The sequence below is a fragment of the Cynoglossus semilaevis genome, chromosome 10 (assembly GCF_000523025.1).
Source record: "Cynoglossus semilaevis isolate Cse_v1.0 chromosome 10, Cse_v1.0, whole genome shotgun sequence".
Classification (NCBI taxonomy): Eukaryota; Metazoa; Chordata; class Actinopteri; order Pleuronectiformes; family Cynoglossidae; genus Cynoglossus; species Cynoglossus semilaevis.
Window position 1 is genome coordinate 15,849,904 of NC_024316.1, and position 19,788 is coordinate 15,869,691.

At 40.5% G+C, this 19,788-nt stretch overlaps 1 protein-coding gene and 1 long non-coding RNA gene across 3 annotated transcripts in view; one reads left to right on the forward strand and one right to left on the reverse strand.

Annotated features, from left to right (window-relative positions):
• Positions 1-19,788, reverse strand: part of LOC103385269 (uncharacterized) — a 41,315-nt gene that overhangs the window by 18,686 nt on the left and 2,841 nt on the right. Inside the window, exons 1-4 of one of the 2 annotated variants that reach the window (XR_003050744.1) lie at positions 19,476-19,653; positions 13,866-14,027; positions 2,064-2,253; positions 1,416-1,554 (exon numbers count right to left, since the gene is read on the reverse strand). This is a non-coding gene — a long non-coding RNA (uncharacterized LOC103385269). Of the gene's footprint in view, positions 1-1,415; positions 1,555-2,063; positions 2,254-13,865; positions 14,028-19,475; positions 19,654-19,788 lie in introns of those variants that run through there. The other variant, XR_003050745.1, reaches the window with a different exon arrangement.
• Positions 559-16,588, forward strand: cd34 (CD34 molecule). Its single transcript, XM_008319095.3, has 8 exons — positions 559-1,537; positions 9,860-9,934; positions 10,058-10,233; positions 10,318-10,395; positions 11,871-11,982; positions 12,064-12,116; positions 12,658-12,807; positions 13,408-16,588. The coding sequence occupies exons 1-8, from the start codon at positions 1,453-1,455 to the stop codon at positions 13,600-13,602; spliced, it is 924 nt and encodes a 307-aa protein (XP_008317317.1). The 5' UTR covers positions 559-1,452; the 3' UTR covers positions 13,603-16,588.

A 19,788-nucleotide genomic window follows, 5' to 3' on the forward strand; every position in this document is an offset into this window, starting at 1 on the left:
GGAAGAACACATCGCTGTGTGAACATGAAGAGGGAACCCACCCCACACCACACTCCTACAACACACATGCACACACACACACACACATGCACACACACACAACAACGCAACAGATGGTCACTTTTTCTGCTGATGCGGTGAAATCACCAAACGCGTGTCGTGTATTTTTGTGAAAGTCTGAAGGTTTACAGCAGCGCTGCGTTAGTAGACGGTAGGTGATCAAGTCATCATCAAGTCATCACAATACGATACTCGTTAAAGACACACAAGACAAGTAAAAAAAAAAAAAAAAAACTACTGCCAGAGTTTGTGCGTGACGTCATGTGTTTTACAGGCCTAACACTGATGTACACAGCCCTGAAGAGGAGTACTTCATGTTTACCAGATGCCAGATTGTTGAAGAAAACAACGATGTTAGACCAGAGAAATACAATCAAAGCGCATCACAAAAACATTTAAAGGATAGCAGTAGTGCAGGATATGAAGAAAGTATTGTACTGCAGTAATACTACAGGTTAGACCAGAGAAATACAATCGCAAGAGCATCACAGAAACACTTAAAGAATAGCAGTAGTGCAGGATATGAGGAAAGTATTGTACTGCAGTAATACTACAGATTTATTTACAAAAATACAAAAAAAAGAAAGCTATTGACATTAATATTGAACCACGGGAAAAATACACGAGTATTTAGTATTACACACCCACTACCATCACATGCAGTCAACATTGTTTACTCTGCCTTAAAACTGCGTTAAGAGGACAGTGACATGATGTTGTTTGGCGCTCAGTAAACAAGTTGAAAATTAGAGTGTCCTGTAAAATTGGTTTAATCTTGATTTTAGTTTTTAGTTTCATCCCCTTCCTTTCTATCATTAACTTATAATTCTGGCCTGATCGATCAGTCAGTACAGAGTAAAGAGGCTAAAGGGCTTCACTTGACGTAGGAACCATAAGTTGTACAAATGTTGGTCAGATGTTCAATACTTAATTTTTAAAAATACCTTGAATTTCTTATTTTTTATAAACATGTCACATCTTAAACCCACTCTACTGGGCCATGCCCATGACAAAATGCCAGCTGCTGCCCCCCAGGAAAGAAAACTACAAGAACACTAAAGCTCAGCCAGATGGGTTTTTCAACCTACCACCGTCTCATTATCTCGTTCTGGTGCCCACATGTGTTCACATACAGGGGACAGGGGAGGAAACTGAGGGGGAATGGAAAGGGGTGGGGACGAGGAGAGAGAGAGAGAGAGAGAGAGAGAGAGAGAGAGAGAGAGAGAGAGCCAGAGAGGGGAGAGGGGCTGAGGAGTGGGTCTATATAAAGAGGGAGAGAACATCAGCCCGGCTGTCTCTTCTGTCCCGCTCAAACAACTCCCGCTCAGACGACTCCCCCGTTCATATTTACTCACTTTTACTCTGCTCCCACAACAAGTCTGACCAGGGAGGATGACGGCCGTGTCCACGTGGAGAATGAATGGGCTCTGGAGGAAGATGACGGTAGTTCTTGTGCTCTGCACCCTGTTACTCAGCAGTGAGTACTCTGATGACCTGAAATGTGGATTTACACTGATGTTGAATCGAACTCTGAACTCTAACTCCTGTGTGTTAAATATCACTGCCATCATTTTCTAGTTTTTGGGGGTGGGGAGTGTTTTGCTTTCTTTTGTTGTTGTTTTTTTTTTGTTTTTTTTTACTGTGAGGATGTGTGCATGAGCTGGGAGTGGCACAGGCTCAGACAAAAAAAAAAAAAAAAAAAAAAAGGGCCATGTGTCTTGTACATTTGTGAATAATTACACTCTACGTCCTGTGGTGCAACAGGGTGGAGCCATTGTGTGTTTGAATGAACGTGAGAGAGAATTAACTTGTAGTAACAACAGGACCACCGTCACAACAGTGTCCTTTAATAACATCAATGTGCAAGAAACGGACGGATGACGGTGTGTGCTGCACATGTACAGAAATGTTTGAACAAAAGTAAAAAAAAACGACAATGCTTTGTAACTTTGTACAGATGGCAGGCGGTAAACAAGTTGTGGGTGTGACGTGTGTGCACTCACTGGGCAGTTGGTCCGAGGCCTGGTGTTAATTGCGGGGTGATGTGCGGCTTGGGCACAGTCGCTCCATCGCCTGCTGTTGTAGTTCCGTATGTTGTGATGACTTTTGCACAGCTGTCGGGCCTCGTGCGAGAGCTGAGGTGTGGCCACGGTTCGGGTCGACCTCGGGTAAAACCAGCAGGAGTTTCTCAGTCTGTTTAAAATACGCAAAGCACAAAGGGTAAAAGGAGGTCGTACATTAGTAGATACATTCACACATTTAAATCTACGTTCTCTGAACCAACAAATACACATCTGATCACAGCATCACATATGAAGAAACTTCAAAAATGTGTTTCTTTAAGTTTAAATTTCCATTTCATTAACACTGATTTTTGTTTCATGATTCCATATATGAAACAGAAATAATACATCTGTGACGGTTATCGGCTGCAGACAATTTAAGCAGCCAATTCACAAGGGACATAGTGTCTCCTCACCGACCCCTTTGACAATATAGGGCAGTGGTTGCACAGAGGTCAAAGGTCTGTCTCCGGAGTAGTCACTGTTCTATAACAAGGACACTAACAGATGTAATTCTTCACAGTTCATTATGGCTGGCATGGCTGGTTAAAAGAGACCCTCTGTCCAGTGGGTCGAGCCACTTTTTTCCAGTTGATTATAGTACAACTAAACTCTATGGATACAACGTGATATCCATAGATGGGTAAAAATCCTAACATCTCCCCAGAAACTGGTCAGCTCCTGTGGAAATTTAACGTATTTTGCAAGATAACATTAGGTCCAACGTTGTGTGTTTTTTTTGTTTTTTTATTTGTCATGTGGGTTTCAATTTCAAAATGACGGATAATTTCTGGCCCTGATCTGTAAACACGGTGAGGGTGGGGTGAGGGTGAGGGTGGGGGTGGGGTCTTACAGCATATAGAAGTCTAGAAGAATGCAGAGGACAGAGGAGAGGACAAACCAACAGCATTGTAAATACACACAAAAAAAACTCATGGTTTGTAGTTTATCGCCCAAGCCAAAAATACACAAACAACAAAATATGTTCCACTAAACCAGACATTCCACCCAACGGTACCATAAAAACCATATTGGTTTTTTGGTTTTCAGTGCAATGTATTTTTTTTTTTTACATATGTTTATTTTTTTTTCAAACTTACAGCTGACTTTATACGTGACCATCCACAGGGAGTTCTAGTCATAAACAATTGTTCTGCTACATGAGAAGAAGAACATTTAGGTGGTGATATGACAGGACTCCAGAGACACAACAGAGCCTTTGATGAACTGGATAAGTCAGTGTGTTCACCCGAACAAACAGCCCAGTTATGTAGGAGCTCTGGTAAAGACAGATTGAGCTTAAGGTCCTACTTCCCATGGCTGCCTTTCAGTATTTATGCAGTCGTACAAATATGTAGCGCTGGAATGGGCACGCACTGCAGCGTTGAATGATGTCATTCAATACTTCTTGGAGTATGTTAGAAACTTTCTCTCTCTCTCTCGCTCCAGATTTTAGTGGAAAACCCAGGCTTTAAATCTGCTCTGGGGGAGGAGAAAAACATCTCAAGTCACTAAGTCCAGCTCTTTATCTGCACTGGTTAGTGCTGGTTATTAGTTTCAGCCTCGTGCTAGAATTCAACATTACATTTAAAATTGTGTCATTGTCTGAATACAGTTCGAGTAGTTTTTTGGTTTTTTTTTAAATCATGAGGGAAGAGAAAAATGTAACTAATACACATGATGCATTCCTTCAGAGGAAATGTGAAAAATAAAGTCATGTGGAAAGCAGAGGCCTAACAAAGTCATATGTCCCAGCAGAAAAACGCTTTGTTTCTCAGGCAGATTTTCACCAGCCAACATCAACATGAGTGGAATATTACAACTCAACTCTCAAGGCCCCAGGCTGTTGACCAACATTCTTCAAGTCCCAAGTTGTGATGATTTCTGATTTACGTCATCAGCTGGAGGGTGTGGGTCTTTTATGTAAGCCTTGGCAGATAGTGGTCTTATGTCAGTGAGGGCGTGCGTCCACCGAGGCTCGTGGTCGTGGCTGAGGTGCCGTGAAAAGTCTCATTCTAATTAAACCTGGAGTCAAACAGCCAGATGGGGTCAGTGATTTCACAAAAAGAAGAAAAGCCAAACTGGTCAAGAACCAAATTTAGTCAGAAATGTTCAAACATTAGCCATCATCAGCCGTGGCTCTGTTACTCCACCTGCCAGACCTCATCAGCATGAACACAGCCATTAAGTGGAGGACATTTCAAAATGTGTTTTCTCTTTCTCAATTATCTTCCTCTGCATCCGTCTCCATTCCAAAGAAAACATATTAATGACTGGAAAAACAAAAGCACGGTGGCCCCTAACTCAACCATAATCCAGGAAAGATGTTGACTTGGAGAAATAGATCGTGCAGCAACAATATTTATCTAGCGAAACAATCTTGATGAAAAGCAGTCTGCGTGCCAGCATTTTAATCTTCCCTTTTCAATTACTGACGTTCTGCCGAGCCGATTGTTACTCGTTCACCTCGGCACCCTGCACCCTGTTGTACAGCTGTTGGGTTTCACCAGCAAAGACGTTTAGTTATGGGGAGGAGGTGTGGGTTTCTTCTCCGATTTCACCCTTCCTTCACTAAACATTTGGCGGCACAAACATTTTCGATCGTGTCAAACTAAAAATATCACTGCACTGATCAAAAACATTTCCTCTGTTTATCAGCCCCATGAGCAAAGTACCCAATCATACCTAGCTAACTGTGTCATTGTAAATTCTTCACAGAGAGTTCAAAACTTAAATATCTGCAGCATTCACAGAGAGTTCAAAACTTAACAAATATCTGCAGCCAGGAATCAAGGCAAAAATGATCTTATTTAGAGAGCATTCAGTCTGAAGACTTGAGATCCTTAATGGACCTTGATTAAGTCTTTGTCTGATCGAACAAAAGAAACCAAGCAGGAAAATACTAAGAGCCGGTATTGGTTTCTTCTCTTTCACAGTATTTCAATCCAGAAGTAAAAGGTCGATCTTAAAATGCAAGGCACCTTCAATAAAACATTGCATGATGCTCCTCTTTGACTTTTATTTCATGTTGGTAGGACTGAAAGCAGTAGCTCAGTTACAGAAGAACATTGTGCTTGGATTTGTCTCTGATAACTTTTTACAACCTTTAGCCATAAAACAGCTGGAGTCAGTCTGTTTGAACGTATCTGCTGTTGAAGATCAGGCCCCGTTCTGACACACCGACTCCAGCAGCGTCACAAATCAGGTGGTGTTTGTACTTTTTTTAAGCCCTTCACCAAATGGATGTACTGTTTTGGAAACTAGTTTCAAATTCCACTGTTTCAGTAAAAAGGATTTTAATGGGGGAAAGAGAGTTTGCAAAACAGTGAGTAGATCCTTCTGTTGACTTCTTTCTCGTTTTTTCTCCCAGCATCAGACTGCATTCTAGAAACAAAGTGTTTACATTACCGGGTAAAGTGCTTTGTTTCCAGAATGCGGTCTGATGTATACTCTAACAGGAAGTTCCAATACCAAACCTTAAGGGTATGTCCTGTTCTATCTACTTTAGGGAACAGTATCCTGGACTTTCACCTTGGCCACTAAGAAAGGTCACCGTCTGCCATATGCTTTGACAGCCCCTTCCTGCCGTAGGAAACACGCATGGCTAACATTCCATGAACTGTTGTTCATTCCTTTTTTTTCTTTCTTTGAAACCATGATGTGTTTTGTAAAACAACACCAAGGGCGTGGGCAGGGAGGGAAAAGTAAACTTATGCCACCCGTCTGTGCAGAAAGAAAAATAGTTCTCACGTTCACGGGCCTAAGCGGTGTATTCGTGGAATTTATTTTTTCCCCAGATTGTCTGTGGAGTAGTGAGTGGTAGTTAAATGGATGGTATTTGTGTTCTGTGGCTTCACTCAGTGGTTTGGTGTTTTTAAAGCAGTCCTGTTTTTTTTTTTTCCATTTACTCCCAGATGTAAGGTAACGTTCTGTTTGTAATTTTATTTCTCAGGCTCACAGATGAGAGCTCTTGGAATTTTCTACTGTATTTTAGCTGGTTTGTAGCATCTGTGGGTAAATTTAGCAAAATGAAATGTCTTGGGTTTTTATAGTTTTTTTTTCTCTTATCCAAACACACCAATCTGAAGGTCTAACAAGAATCAGGAGGGACATTCAACATTCATTTTTACATTTCAATTAAATGCATAAAAAAAAATCATAAAATATAATAAAATTTTACACAGCTAGTGCTTTAAAAAGATGTAATAAAAAATAAATATCAAAGTTGTTGTCGAGAGATGTGAGATGTCTACACGTGTTTTAGTTATTAAAACCAGACTTTTACAAACGATAAAACTTGTAAACCTGTTCGCTCCTGTCTGTGAAACATAAAAACGTACTGTATTACATTTGAGGTGGGAAGGCGTTTGCCCTAGAAGGGGACAGAACGGAACGTAAGAGTTGTCCTCGCACAGCTGTTAGCAGAGGATGTGGATACGTGACGACAGCAGGGTGTGACTTGTTGTGACGGCCAAACCGTTGTCTCAGTGGTGTGGGTGGAGGTCATGTGCAAGTCTTCAGATTTTTTTTTTTTTAACTGAGGCATGATGTCACCAATCTTACAGCTCCTTGACAGTAGAGCACATGTGCAGGGAGGGGACAGGGTTCCCTGAGGAGATCTGGTGCAGCTGCAGCTGTACCAGATCTCCAGGTCCTCAGGGCTCCTCCCATATCTCTCCTGAGAGGAAGCAGACTCCGTTTAAATTCCACATGTGAAGGAACACTGTCGCCTGCTCATACCCCGAGACTGCACCTGTCCAATCAGGGGTGGCAGTGTTTGGTTTTTTACTGCTATCTCACCACACTTTCATAGCACGACTTTAATGTCATGAACAGTCAGTTAGTCTAGGAAAATCCCTGACGCAGACGGTCCTCCAAAAACACACACACAAACCGTTTTTTTTTTTCTGTTAAGACAGATGTTGTTTGTATGCTGTTAACCAGTTCACTCTACTGAAATGGTCCCCAACCTGGATTCTCTGGACTAGGAGGTTCGCAAATATATTTTAGAACGTCTCTATTATTAAGTAGTTTAAAAAATTCCATTTTGTAGCAGAGAAATAAGTGTAGTGGGCACTACTCAGAGCCAACTTATCTTTGGGCCAATGGAAACTCACACATCCGTACATGTCTATCTCGGCCTTGTTATTTCATGTATTTGCGTGTGAATGATCACTTTCACATTCTAATCCTCTGGAATTCAAGCACTGAGTGATGTTCCGTAAAATGTTGCACATTCAACAGTGACCTTTCTTCGATGAGATCTCCATAAATATTCCTCCACAATCTGCTAAAAAAAAATACCAGAGAACGGATCGGAATGGCTTTATTAATAGACAGAATTTCCTATACATTGCTGTGTAGGTGACATGCTAACTCACTGGAGTGATTTGGATTCCTATAATGTAGTCAACCAGCTGCATTTAGGTCAGCTACTCAATCGCACCAACACCTTTCAGCAACACTCCATTCAAACCAATTGTGGAATTTCCCTGGACAGAAACAAGATTTTCCATGGACTGAGTGAACAGTTGCCATTTGCTTTGGTAAATAATTGCTTTCATCCTGACTCATAATAGTTTTTTTTACACAATACTTCAAGCAGAGGAATGGAGCACTTAAAGCAGGGGTATTCAAGTGCAAAGGTTCACAAAGACATTTTTCAATGAGTTAAAGGTCCATTTTTACAGTTGCTGAAGCCACACACTATAATGCTGTCATATTTATTATTATATCACACCTAATATACATGATTTATGGCCTGCTTCAAAAGCAAAGGTTTGTTGCTAAAAACCTATCAGTTAGAAAAGAGATTATGGCCCATTCACACACACTGACTAAACAAAAACAGTTTAAATAGGCGGCTCGTGGACCAAATGTGGACAGTAATCAGGTATAGCTCTGCTTTTAACTCTAGCTAGGGCTACAAACTCCAGACCAAGTCAAAGACGAGCACACATGGGCGTTAACCAGTAGTCAGACCAACGCAGGAGCAAATAAAGAGCCTGCCCTCTTCACCATGCACTTTCTCAAACCCTCTCCTGAGATAGACCGAGGTTGTGTTTATAGAGTACTAGTGTTATGTCTGCTCCTCTCTGTTTGTGTTGGGACCAAGTCCCAAAGCATGAAGCTGTTGCTGCTGGTCCTGGCTGAAAATACAGTGAGAATTCTGACGCTGGGCTCTGAGGCGTTTGAGTGTTTACAGTGGATACGTTTACAGTATTTGTGCAAATAGTTTTACAGTGAGGGACATTTGTTGACATTATGGGAGGTGTCGTAAACGGGCTGTAGCAAATAAACAACGATAGGTTCATAGTCACAAGCGAGAACACATGGTGGCGCAAATATTTGTGGAATTGAGACTGAACTGAAGAATTCATTTTTTTCCGCAGTAAAGTAAAAAAATTGTGTTGTAGATTTCATTTCAACCAAAGATATTGGAAACAGATTGTGGGTCAATTAGGTCTTTGTTTTTTATCTTGTGCGCAGGGAAAAGTCATACGTCACGTTTTGCACAGGAAAGATATAAAAAAGATATATGAATCGGTGGCCACGGCATTAGAAACCTGCATTAATAAACAAGATTTGTTTCTGAATTTCAGAGAAACGTAGAAAGCTGCATTAATCTAAAGATTTGTTTCTGAATTTCAGAGAAACATACAGCCTATCAAGAAGACATTTCTTTCCAATAAATTCACAGATACTTCAATGGAACAATATCACATCTTATCGCAAATAATTCCAATAAACTAACTTCAAGGAAATTAAATTATTGCGAATGGTTTTGCATTATTCTAAATAAGTGTAAAAAAGTATTGTACAGTATATTGTATTGTATTGTACAGTATATATCCAGTTGACTTTTAAAGTCAGTGCAAGTCAGCACATGTCCAGCTGGTGCCCCCAAAAACATTCTCCTCTAACAGCAGCATCATTTTGGTTGAATGTAAAACTGTTTACAAGCTGGTTTGGTTTCCTGTTATTCAGAGTTTGCCCTCTCCCATTCCTCTTACTCTAATTTATCCAAGAAAGGTTCACTTGACTTCTACTTGTCTTTTTCCCTGCTAATGTGATCACCGTTTGTGGCTATGGCAACACAATCACAGCTAATTGGATTGGTTGTAAGTTGTGCATGTCAGTGTGCGGTTCTATTCACTTTTAATGCTAACCCTCTAAATGAACGGTCTGATTTCATTATGCAGTTGGATGGAAATTCATACTAAAATATAATTATTCTAACAAGGCATCCATGGTCATTTCATTATTTCCTATTACGGTGTTAGCGACACCCTGCCCAGTCAAAATATTATTTTAGCGATAGTTGAGCCGCAACACTGAGTAGTATTTTTACAAGCAGCAGTGGGTATTCGGTGAGCTAATAATAGTTGATTAAATTTCCTTAGCACAAAACAGAATCGACCTTTCTGAATTTGGCAGCACAATAATGTTTAAACCAACTTATTTCGTCCTTAAAACTTTTCAATGATAAACATTCGCTATCCAGCAGCAGCATAAGTGGTATTTTTGGATGACAACTATGACATTATTTTGCAGAGTTTGCTACAGTGTATGAAGTTAGTGTGTGCATGGTTGTCCTCCACATTGCAGGAAGACAGAGAAAAAAGACAGTCCTGAGATGTTAGAAGGCACTTGATTCATCAAAAAAAAGTTTCAAAGATCTGCAACTCAATTTCTTTTCTCCACTGATTTTACCATTTGCTTTTAAATCCCTGTAGATAATGTGATTTGTCAAGATGCCTCAACCGCAGGTCCTGGTACACCTGCAACTGGTACTGGTCCTGCTATTGCTGGTAGGATTTCTTTTCAAACGCTAAATTAATCTTATTTAGTTGAATTTAGATAATTATGTGTTTAATATGTAATTGAAAATGTGTCACTAACACATTCTCTTTGCACTTTATTCTTTTCAATAGCCACTGATGCACCAGTTTTTACAGCTGCCACAGCTGCAGGTGACTCTGCAGCAGCACCTAGTGGAAACTCTGCTGCCCCATCAACTCAAGGTGACGTCTTACTGACGACAGCAGGGCCAAAAACCATTGTCGAAAATATAGACGCAGACAGCTCTCTGGCTGTTTTAGAGAGAGTGGTAAGTGCTGTTCATTTTTAGGGTCACGTCTGCGTCAGCTATTCCTGGTGTGTAACATTCTGACCTGGTTTGCTGTCGTTACAGGTTGATGTCAAATGCGTTGCAAAAGATGAGATATCAGAAGACAAAGCTGTCAAGGCTGTCACCGCGACAGATGACTGTGTGAGTACTATTAACGGAATACTTCTATAACATATCGGTCTATGAGTAATAATAGTTATATAATTATTAACTAGTGTAGATCCTGCAGTCTATGAGTATTAATAGTATAATTATTAACTAGTGTAGATCCTGCCAAAATATTTCTGCCACAAAAGCTTTTGTCTCCTGTGTGCAAAGCAAGTTCCCGACGACTCGAGTGACTGAAAATCTGAACTGTTCTCATCTGACACATATAAGATCGTTACTATTTCCAAGATCATTGTGATAAAGCTAACCAACTTAGCACCACTTTAATGTGGTCCCATGCAACTCGTGTTCACAACTAATAGATTGCAGTATTCTGCATCAAAGAGCGCAGCTGTAATAAAGTCAAAACTTTTCTCAGACATTCCTCAGGCACAGTAAATCTCGAGCCTGTGTTTCTGGCAGTAAATGAATAAGGGATATGTTTAATGCTTCTTCTCTTTCCCCGAGACATTTGAGCAGGAGGAAAGCACCGTGAGGTGGTTTTAATTTTCCCGGTCTCCTATATGGCAGAAGCCTTTGTTCTGCTTAAGTAAGACGATTGAGAATTTTCCTGAGAATTGTCAAATCTCTATCCTAATTCTATACCTGTGACTGACTACGCAGAGCAGAAACAGCAGATCCTAGTCTTCATACTTGTGTGATCTTCTATTCGGGTCATTATTACTGTGATATCCCTACATCCAGGACCATCTGTAAAAGTCATCTATCCGACCCTCCCTGAAACTAAACATGAAGTGCAGTCCAGAATCTCTGGGCCAGCTGTTCATAAATCCAAAAATGTGAACATGAATATGTGAACGGCATAAAATACCTACAAAGAAAACACATTACAACTAACTAGTTAATATATATAAACAAGACTATTTTTGGATTGATCGTGTTTAGTTGAAACGTTTTGGGTTTCTTTCATACACTTTTACTGTGAACACCTCGGGAATCCCAAGACATAATGACCAACAAGGTCAAATAAGAACAAGGAAAGGGCTCCTTGGGAGGAGATAGAGAGGGAGAGAGAGAGAAAGAGAGAGGGGCGGGGGGAGAGACCGTTTGATGGGTCACAAGTGAAACAGGCAGATGTAGAAATGAACAGGTTCCAGGGGAGGGTCCGATTCTGGGGCCGCTCCCACCTAACACAGGATTCGAGGCTTGCTCACAGTGGTCCTCTGGGAGCACTGAGTGCTGTCTGGACCACATTATAGAGAAGTGTGTTCCCAAATCACAAAATGTGGTGTTGTGCAAGGAGATGATATCATAGCTGTGAGTTGAGGTGGAGAAAAGGAAGGTGTGGTCTGCAAGTTTTTTTTTCCTCTTTATTACTTTGTAGAAAGTTAAACAAATTTTGGTTTGTTCTGTTTATTTTAATATAACAACAGAAATGTTCGTATGAAACTGCATCCAATGTCACTGACCATCTGTCTTTGTCCTCTTTGCACACTTCATTTATATAGGAGAAAACTAAAGAGGTTTTTGAGAACAATGCTCCACTTTGGTGTTTCTCAGGAGGATGCAGCATAAAAATCTTTCAAGAAGGCACCAACATGTTAGTGGACAGCCCAGGTGGTGGGTATAGATGGTTTTTACCTTAAAACACTACCCTGCAATGTTTAATGCACATATTTCAAACACTATGTTCTTTTACAGCTGACTTGGCGCCTCTGGTGGCTGCAATTCAAAGTGACGGATTAAAACAACAGGTAAAGACTCACACAACGTAACTGATATGATAGAAAAGTCTACAGTTGAATGTCTGTTATAATGTAGGTTTTTACAACAGAGTTGTTTCTGTTTGTTTTTCAATGCTATACTTTATAGAATATTTTTATCTCAACATTTGGTTTCAGTTGCGTTAAGTCACGTATTTACAATGTACAGTACCAACAGTACATGGTAGCACTTAACAATATATCACACAAATACACAATTACTATCCGTGGACTGACATGAAAAATGTTGTAAAAGTCAGCAATTAGCATGGCAACGCAACATGCTAGATAGCAGCAACGTCAATAGCAAACATTTGATGTACCTTTAATTTCAAATCCTACCCTCCCAAAAAACTTCCTAACAAGAGTCAAGAGACCTTACTTCTTCATTGACTCACAAAATATACTGGTAGCAGACACAGTGAGGTGCTAAGATTGAATAAATTAACCACTTCCATACAAGTACTTCCTCACTAGAGTTTGTTTTATTTTGTATTTTAAACACAACCTCATGATATCTGTTTGTTTTCAGCTGGGTTTGACAAAGGGAGAGGTTCCCTCATCGTCCTCAAACTCCACAGTATTTGCTACAGTTCTGGTCACTGGTCTGCTCGCTGCCCTGGGCCTCACTATTGGTTACTTCAAATGCCCACGTCGGTCTGGCGACAAGGCAGTGCGGCTGGTGAGGACATTTACGTGATGAAATATTTCTATAATTTACCGATCTTTTGTTGGGCTACTCTGTAGATGTAGTGATTTAGTATTTGTATGAGGAATGCCTAAATAATGTGGTAGTTTTACTACTTTATGTGGGGATGACAAATAAAAGCACAGCTGTTATTATAGAGTCACATTCAGTGACAGTCAGCCTGTGTTACATATGCATGGGGCAAGATTGATGTTTTATGACATCTGAAATCAAACCAAGACTATTTCCGGACTTTTGAATGAGCTGTTGCCAGAGTTTTAATAAGGGAAGAGTGCTGGACAGCCATCAGAGAAGAAATGCTGAGGAAGAGAATACGCGCCAAAACACACGCCCTCTTCCACGCTGCCTGATTCCTCCAGACAGCAGGCTCAGCTGTTTCTCTGTACCATTCACAATATCACATGATTAAAACCCACATCAGATGTGTGTCTACGTCACAGGTCATATATTTGTTGACTGGACAGTTCGTGATTGACGGCTACAGCCTCTGAGTTCTCTGCTGATTAGGATGAAGATGTGAAGCTTATACAAGTTATTGGTATCAAAAAAATGTTTTCTTGAATGCTTTCGCAGGCAGAGGAGGCCTACCCAGTAGATCAGGAGACCCAGGCGAGCACACTAGCATCGGCGGCCCCTCTAAATCCTCCTCCAGAAACCGAGGAGAAACCCACAGAGAACAGCGATTCTACCGAGCCAGCAAAAACTGAGCCGGCACCTCCTCCCACCAATGGCCACTCCACTCCAAAGACAGCAGACACTGAGCTGTGAAATAACCTACCAAAGAGCAGCAAACCAGGAACCATCCCAACAACCAGGCCAACAACCAACCATTTGAACAAACGGAAATTCACCCCACGTTCTGAAGCCTCTCCTGTCTGACGGCGCAGCACAGTGGGCGTCAGGGACTACTACCACGTCATGGTTTCAAACTCCTTGTCTTGCCCTCTTGTCTCTTCCTCTGACTGTGTGCCTCAACAAGCACCAGTGAAGTGGGTCTAACATTGGCGTTAATGTTAATGATGGCGACTCACCTCTCACTCGTTGACGGCTTGTCAGGCTGGAGATGGGAGGGAGGAGACCGGCAGTTTGGGGTGTGTGTATTCTTGAGTTAATCAGCACTGGCGTAACAGCGGCTGTGTGATGTCACCACCCAGGAGAGCCTCCGCCTTAGGTTTAAAGCCTTGATTGAATCCCTGACCAGAAAAAAAAAAACAAAAAACACATCATAATCACATACATTGAATTGTTCCTTGGTTTACAGAAATAAAGTGACACGTAGATGGACAGGAAACAAACCTCACTGCCTTGAAATCTTCTCAGCGAGGAACGCCATCTTTTGTTTTGTTTGTGTATGTGATCATGGTATAGCTATACTTGTGGGGACACTTTTTTTCCATTATTTGGGACACTGTCTTTGTGGGGACATTTATGGGTGCCTACTGAGTAAACGGGTAAATTGAGGTCCAGATTTAGATTTTAGAAATAGTCATTTGAATAAGGGTCAGATTAGCGTTACAGTAAAGATTAGAACGAGGCATATAGTTGTCATTGTCGAGGTTAAGGTCTTGGGCTTCGGAACACAGTTGTCTATTTGAAGTTCTCACAAAGCACTAAAACTGGTGTGTGGACGTGTACGTGTGTGAGTGAGTGTGTACAGATTGGACAACTTCCATGTGTGACTTAACATGAACTATATGTGTACTGTGCATGGACTGTATAAGAATATGTATTAATACTTGCATTTTAGCTTTTTGTTTTTCTGCCAATGTATAGAAGGTTTGGTTTCACATTAGCATTTGTGTGATGCCAAATTTGAATGTGTAATTAACATTAGTTAGGAGTTCTGTAAAAATAAGTTAACCTTTCAGTTGATCCCCAAAAAGAAGGATGAGGTCATTCGGAATTTTTGAAATCCCAATCCCAATCTGACACTTTAAACTGAAAGAGGCTTCAGAAAGTCAACATGGAGACCATTCAGTTGTCAGTGTTATATTCTTTTTACTATACTGTATTAGCTCTTCCTTTCTATCAGTATTTTACTGTGCAGTGTTGTATAGAGTGGCTAATTTGTCTTGGTTTTATTTTATATGCATAAACATTTGCAGTGTTTTGGGGTTTTTTTGAAGGGTTTTTTTTGTCCCAAAAATTTCCATTACATTAATTAAGTGCCAAAACATGTGTCCAGTGGCAGATGTGCCCATGACATAATTTTAGTTAAGGACTATGAGTTATTAGGGTGTACTGAAGAAATGTTTTTACTTACATTTTTTTACCTTTGTTGAAAAGAAACACAAATATAAATCGTATGTCTCCATTTTTTTCTTACATATTTTGTGGGGTTTTTTTTTTGTTTCACTTCCCTTCTGTTAGCAGTCTGTAGTTTAAATCGAAACTCACACTTTACAGCTTTAAATGATGACAAATGTCTATACATGTCTATACAGCAGGTACTGTACCAATGCATTTATACACCATTTACAGTCCAACAGACATGAAATTCAAATCTCATCACCGGCCCATACAGTCATGCAGCTGGTTTCCATAAGCAGTAGTAATGACATCACTTCACAGTGTTTTGTCTTCCACAGTTCTGGGCGGGGCAGTGAAAACATCCTCCAGCTGTCTTTTTTCAAAGGGCACGTGTTGACTGGCAACACTGATGCCATGTCCAGCACGTATCTACCACCACCATCATCACCACATTTATTTCTGTTTCTGCAGCTCTCCACTGCACAAAGAAGCAGAAACTGTGTTCGTTTCTCATTAATTCCCGCTCCGTTTTTGCCACCAGATCAGGTGTCGACTTAATTCCCAACCTCTACTGTCCCTTTCACACCACGAAATTAAAAAAATAAAAAAATTCCCTCAAGGCCAAACATCATGTCACAAGTGTGAATGCAACAGGAGAAGCACGTAGTACTAGACAAAAATAAATTAAATTAAATGCCATTCAGTATAATATGAAACGGGCACACGGCTCCACGGGTCAAATTTAAAGAGTGTAAATCCCTGTGGAGGCTTATGGTGATGTATGTGTGCTCTACTATAAGTGTACGTCTGGTATGTAAAACCTGTACGACCGTGAACTCTGTGAGGTGAATCGTCATCCTGCCTAACCACAGTCCCAGTTCAATTCTACACATACGGTACTTGTCATGTGAAAAAAACAACATCTTTCTAAGTTCTTAAGTTCACTTTAATAACATATTAAAGTCCATATTTCTTCACTCGTTCATGAAGATTTACTAGATCTGGTTTCAAGATGTGCACGTTTGGCTTTGTTTGCCCAGTGGCCAAAAGAAAATTGAAAAAGAAAGAATTAATTTGTCCTTGGAAAAAGGTTTCTTTGTTTACAAGTAGAACTGTGAATTGTCAAAAACATTTGTTGTTTGATGTCTAAAATTAGAACAGTAACAAAAAAAAGTCCCCAACAGCACTGTGGTACAACAAATATTGCACAATCTACAGCAACCAATCACATAGATGGAAAAGATGAATAACAAATCTATAAAAAAATAATAAAGCGATATTTAACATATATTCCCTTTGGATTGAACATTTTTTTTGCAAGTTGGGTTTTTATCAGAGAATTCACTTTTTGAAGGGGAGGGCGGGGTTGAAAAAAACATTTCATTTTAACAGGTCAATTCAAACATACAGCATTGGTAAAACTGAAAATCTGTCAAACGTCTTGACCTTACCCTTGTACATGACCAGGGTAATTATAAAGTATTAATAAACAACTTCATGTCAATAATGTCGTTAGTCTGTCCTGTTTCTGTATCTACCCATCAGCCCCTGTACACCTTCAATTCTTCTGCTGGAATCTCCAGTTCCTCTTCAGTGTCACATAAATCCCCCAGTCCCAGCACGCTCCCCTCCCATCAGCTTTATGGACCTCCACCCCTCTGTTCCACCATGCAGCCAAGAGTAGTGTACGTTTGCTGGAATTTGGGATCACAGAGATCACCCAGCTGGTTGTTTTTAATATGGGGAGGCTCCCCCCTAAACTGAGCTCCAACAGCCAAACACATCATGTTTTCCTATCCCGTGCCAAAGTACGCCCCTTCTAAACTCATTGATGGTAAAATAATATTGGGTGGAATTAAAGGGTGGGAGGTGAAGGAAAGCCAAAAGGACCCCGAGGTCAGGAGGAGTGGCCGGCGTAGTTGGCCGGGGATCAACATTTAAACATGTTAAACTCTCAGGCTCATTTAAAGGTTAAGAGATCATAATGAGGTCAATGCAAAAAGGATTACATAATGTCTACATTAGTAGACAGTAGAGGATTTTAAAGACTAGGTCTCAGATTTGAGTACAAAACAAGAATTGACAAACTCCTCATAGGTGTTTCCTCTGGACAGAAAAGCACAATAAAGAATATGCACCAAAGTCTTTCTGCTCATGGGTTCTGTGTTAACTGGTGTTGACGGCCACATAAGCTTTTGCTTTTCATAGTTTGTTACTTTTGCACACAGACGATTAGGGCGCAAATGTTTCCCAAATGTCCAGAACAAGAACCCCTCTTCCTAAGGAAGGCCATTCATCACAACCATTGTTCTAAATTAAATCTGAACCACCAGGACTAAACATCTTCTCGTCCTTCTTTCGCCTGTTCCCTTCAGGGGTCGCCACAGCCGATCATCCGACCCCATCTTCACATGTCCAAAGCATCTCCACCTCCAGCGTAACCGTCCCTCTGATCTGTTCATTTCTAACCCTGTCCATCCTGGTCACTCCCAGTGAAGACCTCAGCATCTTCATCTCCTCCGACCCTGCTTGTTAGACTGTTAGACAAAAGGCTGGGCCTCTAAACCATACATCACAGCAGGTCTCACTCACTGCTTTATAAATCTTTCCTTTCAACTTCCTTGTTATTCTACTGCCGCAGGTCTACCTCTACTCCTTGGCATATTCTCTTCATGACTGTTTTCTCTAAACACACAACTCCAAAATATCAAGATGAAAGATGAGGAAATGAATATGTAATGAAATTAGCAGTCGTCATTCAACTTGTAATGAGGGTTCATTTTTGTACATGATCCCACCATTAAAATTTATTTTGACAACTGTCTCTCCGTCTTTCGACTGTCTCTAAAGAGCGCAACAATCACTCAATTCAAATTATAAGATACGAAATCCATTTAACTTTTCTTTTTTTCTCATGCAACACCCTTCCATGCATTCAGATGATGATCTGTGTCCCCCACCCCCTCTCTCACTGACTTTCTGTCAAAATCCAAAGTGTGTGATAACTGGGGAGAAATTTAATACACTTTCACATACTTGAGAGGAAGAAAAAAAACATGCATCCAGGGAAATGTACTATGCACTTTCAAAGCTGGGATCCATATTAAGGGTGGGGCCCTCTGTAAGACAAATATGGGGCCCCGCTGACTTATGTGCACACATAAGGGAGTGACCAGACACATGTTATTCTCCCATCAGACCAACGTGCCAAAAGGCCATTTGAATTTATTTGAACAATTTACAGACGACTCTTTGCAGTGAGAAAATATAAGCGTGTTAGTTTGTGTTGTATACCAACGTTAAACTGTTGCCCGGGGATTAGTGAGGGGTTTTGCTCTATGGTGTGCTTTCAAAAAGTTTCCTAATTTGGCAGAGTGACTACCGCATCGAGAGAGAAAAATCAAAAATGCCTTTAAAAAAAACCTGATTTTAATATCTTGTCTCCATAGACACCTAAGCAACAAACAACATGGGAAACTTAAATGGATATCCTGTCTGTTACTGCACTCCTTGTTGCCATTGTCTATCACCAACATCTGCTGTAGGAAACAATCTGGAAAGCATCATCTCCCTTTTCCAGTGATGCAACTGTGCAAAGATGCATCACACCCTGTAGTAAACTGTAGTGAAAAGCCATGCAGTTGATTGCAATGCAGTAATAATTTATACAAGCTGACTGTAGTGTAGCAGGCAAGTTACAAAACAACGCCACACAACACTTTAACAGGTCTTTTGTTGTGGAGGTGTGTAACACAGTATTCATCTTAGCTGTACACAGCTTGACTTTTGGCACGTGATCAACATCAACAACCACTAAATAACAACATGGGAACGGCTGAGTGCACAACAGTGACATAATGCATTGTGACGCGCATTGAAACGAAGACAAAATATAGAAATTGTTGTGCTAGAGCGTCCCCTGCTGTGCATTTTCTGGAACAAGATGATGGGCAAAAACAAAGAAAAATAAAAACAGCAGAATTGAAGGGCAGCGCGAAATATACTGATGCAATATATACTTTTATTAATAAAATTAGTTTTTTCCCCCCACAAAATAGGAGCTACATAATAACGTTAGGGGAAAAAACCGCTGAACTACAGGGAATGTCCTGCAGTGATTTGTGGCATGTTCACCAATCTTTGCAACTAAAGTTTCCACGATCACAGAACTTTTATCTCCTATGCTTTCTCCGTTCCTCTTATTTGAAAAACATTCACTGATCTTCTGTATCCGGTACGCCATCTCACCCACACAGTCTCCAGCTGTCCGGCATTACACTGATTAATCCAACGGGATTTTCGTGCATATTTAACACAACTACGAAACCAGACTCAGTCAGATTATCGTGACAACACCGCGGAAACACTGTAGTAAATATTTGTAGTATTACCTTTTTCTTCGTTGTTGTTTTCCCCCTCTCTGTATTAGATCTAGCTTCTCTTTAGTGCACATGTTTTTAAACTGTTGTGAACCTTTCTGGCCACTAGAGCGCAGGGTAGACCAACACAACATGCTGTACTGCCTACGTAGAAGTAGAGAAAGCAGCTCTGTCATCATTCTACTTAAATGCAGACGTAATGACTTCATGAAAGTAAAGATTCTTTTTTTCTTGGTCTTGACAATAAATAAAAAATATATCCCTAGCATTTTAGCATGCTGTTTTATCAATATATTATAAATATAAAGATACACGCTGGAAATGA